General features: G+C 39.7%; 1 protein-coding gene across 1 annotated transcript in view; it reads right to left on the reverse strand.

Annotated features, from left to right (window-relative positions):
• Positions 1-2,720, reverse strand: part of LOC106877221 (cytochrome P450 CYP12A2) — a 45,227-nt gene that overhangs the window by 18,970 nt on the left and 23,537 nt on the right. Inside the window, exon 8 of the mRNA XM_052968013.1 lies at positions 1,286-1,449. Within this exon, the coding sequence (XP_052823973.1) occupies positions 1,286-1,449 (164 nt within the window). The remainder of the gene's footprint in view (positions 1-1,285; positions 1,450-2,720) is intronic.

Genomic DNA, 2,720 nt, shown 5'->3' on the forward strand with positions numbered 1-2,720 from the left:
GGACATAATGGAAATTAATACGCATAAGTCAAATGTTGTTACATCACTACACCACATATGGAAAATGACATCGCTTCGCACGCCTGTGTTTTTCCTAAACCTTGCACCATAACACCCTCAAGCATTTCAGACCCTACTGCTCTGATTTCTCTATTGATGTTCTCCTTCAGTTGCAGCAGGGTCTCCGGTTTGTTGACATAAAACCTCTCTTTCAGGTATCCCCACGAGAAAAGATTCGGGCTAGTCTAGTCTGGGGAACGCGAAGGCCAGTTGACATTGCCGTAACGAGAGATTATTCTCTCTCCAAATCACTGTCGTAGCAACTGCATTGTTTCTGTTGCGGTATGAGCAGTTGCCCCACCTTGCTGGAACCATGTGTGAGGTCTACTTTGAATGACCTTCACGTTCCCCAAACTTGACTATCTCAGAAAGATAGGGTTTACGTCAACAGACCGGAGTCCCTGGTGCAACTGAAAGAGAACATCAATACAGAAATCAAAGAAGAGGGGTTTGAAACTCTTGAGGATGTTATGGGGTGCAAGTTTTGAAAAGAGCACTTGCTTGTCTTATTCATTAGACTGCGGCCAAGGTGTGTGTGTGTGCGTGCGTGCGTGCATACGTGCATATATATGTATGTATACGTTCGTATATGTCAGTATTCGTATTGATGTATATATATATTTGTATTTATGTGCTATTTGAGTGTATTCCACTGATGAAGGCAGAGCATTTCTTATGCAGAGCCATTACTGGAATTATCGCAGTAATTTTTTTGCTAGTTTATTTTGTCTTTTGGCTTCTCTCCTGGGGCTGTATGAACATTTAATGTGGTTTTAGAGTCAAAGTTTGACTGCTATTTCAAGCATGGTGGTATCTCTTAGATACCCTAAATTATAAGTTTTATAAGTTTTATGATAATTATTACCTTTGAAGTTTTTATTCCCCTGCTGGCCACCTGATAAGATCGGGTATTTTGAATAACGATCTTATCCTTATTTATATAAATACATATCGTTGTGTATGTATGTATATTTGTGTGTATTTCTATAGTTTGAAGCTCTGTACACTGTGTCGCACCTTAGGGAAGTGTCTTCTTCAATAGCTTCGTGCATGACAGGTAGAGAGCACGAGAGAGATGTAAATAGAAACAGAACAAATACAGTTATTTTGCAATTTAGCTCGTTAGCTAGATAGAAACTGTCAACTGAGCAAGATCAGAACGAATGAAAAAATTTGTTTTCAAAGCAAAGTAATGTTTGCACTTGTAAAGAAACATTTAACTCACCTTAAAGTCTCTTTTATCACAGATCTCAGGTAAGACATTGATCGAATATCAGCTGATAATGTCTCTGGACTCTGACCAAAGTCTTTGACTTCTGCGTAAAGTTTCTCTTGAACGTGTTGGTTTTTTGATAATTGGTACAGCAGAAATGCAAGACTGTGGCCTGTCTGGTGAAATAAAAATGTCATTAAACAGAAGTACAAAGCATTCTTAGAGTAATCTTACGCAGATGAGAAAAAGAAAAACAACTCAACGAAAGTAAGCTAGTTAGACTGTCATAAAACCTATAAGCAGTCACTTGATCTATTAAAAATGGACATCAAAATATCACCCCCATATCATATTCTACCGCATTGAAAGGCAGACATCTTAGAACATGAAATTCTAAACACATTCTATCCAAAAATACGTGATGAATACATACCTTTTACTTGTTTCAGTCATTAGACTGCGGCCATGTTGGAGCACAGCCTTGAAGAATTTTTAGACGAAAGGATCAACACCAGAACTTATTTTTTTAAGGCCTTGTACTTACTCTATTGGGCTTTTTTGCCAAAACCGCTAAGCTACGAGAACGTAAACACACCAACACTAGTTGTCAAGCAGTGATGGAAGACAGACACAGGCACAAAGACACACACACACACACACGCGCGGTTTTCTTTTAGTTTCCGTCTAACAAATCTACCCACAAGGGTTTGGTCGACCGGTGGCTGTAGTAGAAAACACTTGCCCAAGATGCCATACAGTGGAACTGAACCCAGAACCATGGAGCTGGGAAGCAAACTTCTTACCAAACAGCCACACCTGCACCTAGCCACACTGCCACTCCCAGAAATTCTTTGTTCAATAAGTCTAACAAATTACAGCAGTCACAAACCAATCAAGTTACCGCAATGTCAGGCGTAGGTAACCTCTTTTCGAGCAGCGGGCCTCATGGGACATGCCTCATTATCAGGTGGGCCGCAGTACTAAAAAAATTCAAGGTAAATTCATAGAGTTCTGAGGTCTGCAGTTTGCCCATGATTACTTAATGCCATCATTCGCCTTGCTGGATATAGTAGAGTAATTTGCCTCAATTTCCGTCATAAATAGTAAAAGAATCATCGAGCCAACGAGGGATAGTCGTTACAGCAGTCAGATAGAATTTTGAGGTAATCGTTCAGCTCTCTGCACTCAGAGAGTTCAAATCCCTCGGAGCTCAAATTTGCCTTTTATCTTTCCAGAGTAATTCAAAAGGTCACACTCTGGCTCTGCCTCAGAATTAGGTGTTTCTAGAATGCTACTTACAGGTTAATTCAAGAGCAGGTTATTTGGTCGATCAAACAACTGAATCCTTATCATTGAACGACACTATCTATCTATCGCTCAATCAATCAATCAATCACTCTATCTCCCGCTCTATCTATCTATCTATCTATCTATCTATCTATCTATC

Source organism: Octopus bimaculoides, chromosome 5, assembly GCF_001194135.2.
Source record: "Octopus bimaculoides isolate UCB-OBI-ISO-001 chromosome 5, ASM119413v2, whole genome shotgun sequence".
NCBI lineage: Eukaryota > Metazoa > Mollusca > Cephalopoda > Octopoda > Octopodidae > Octopus > Octopus bimaculoides.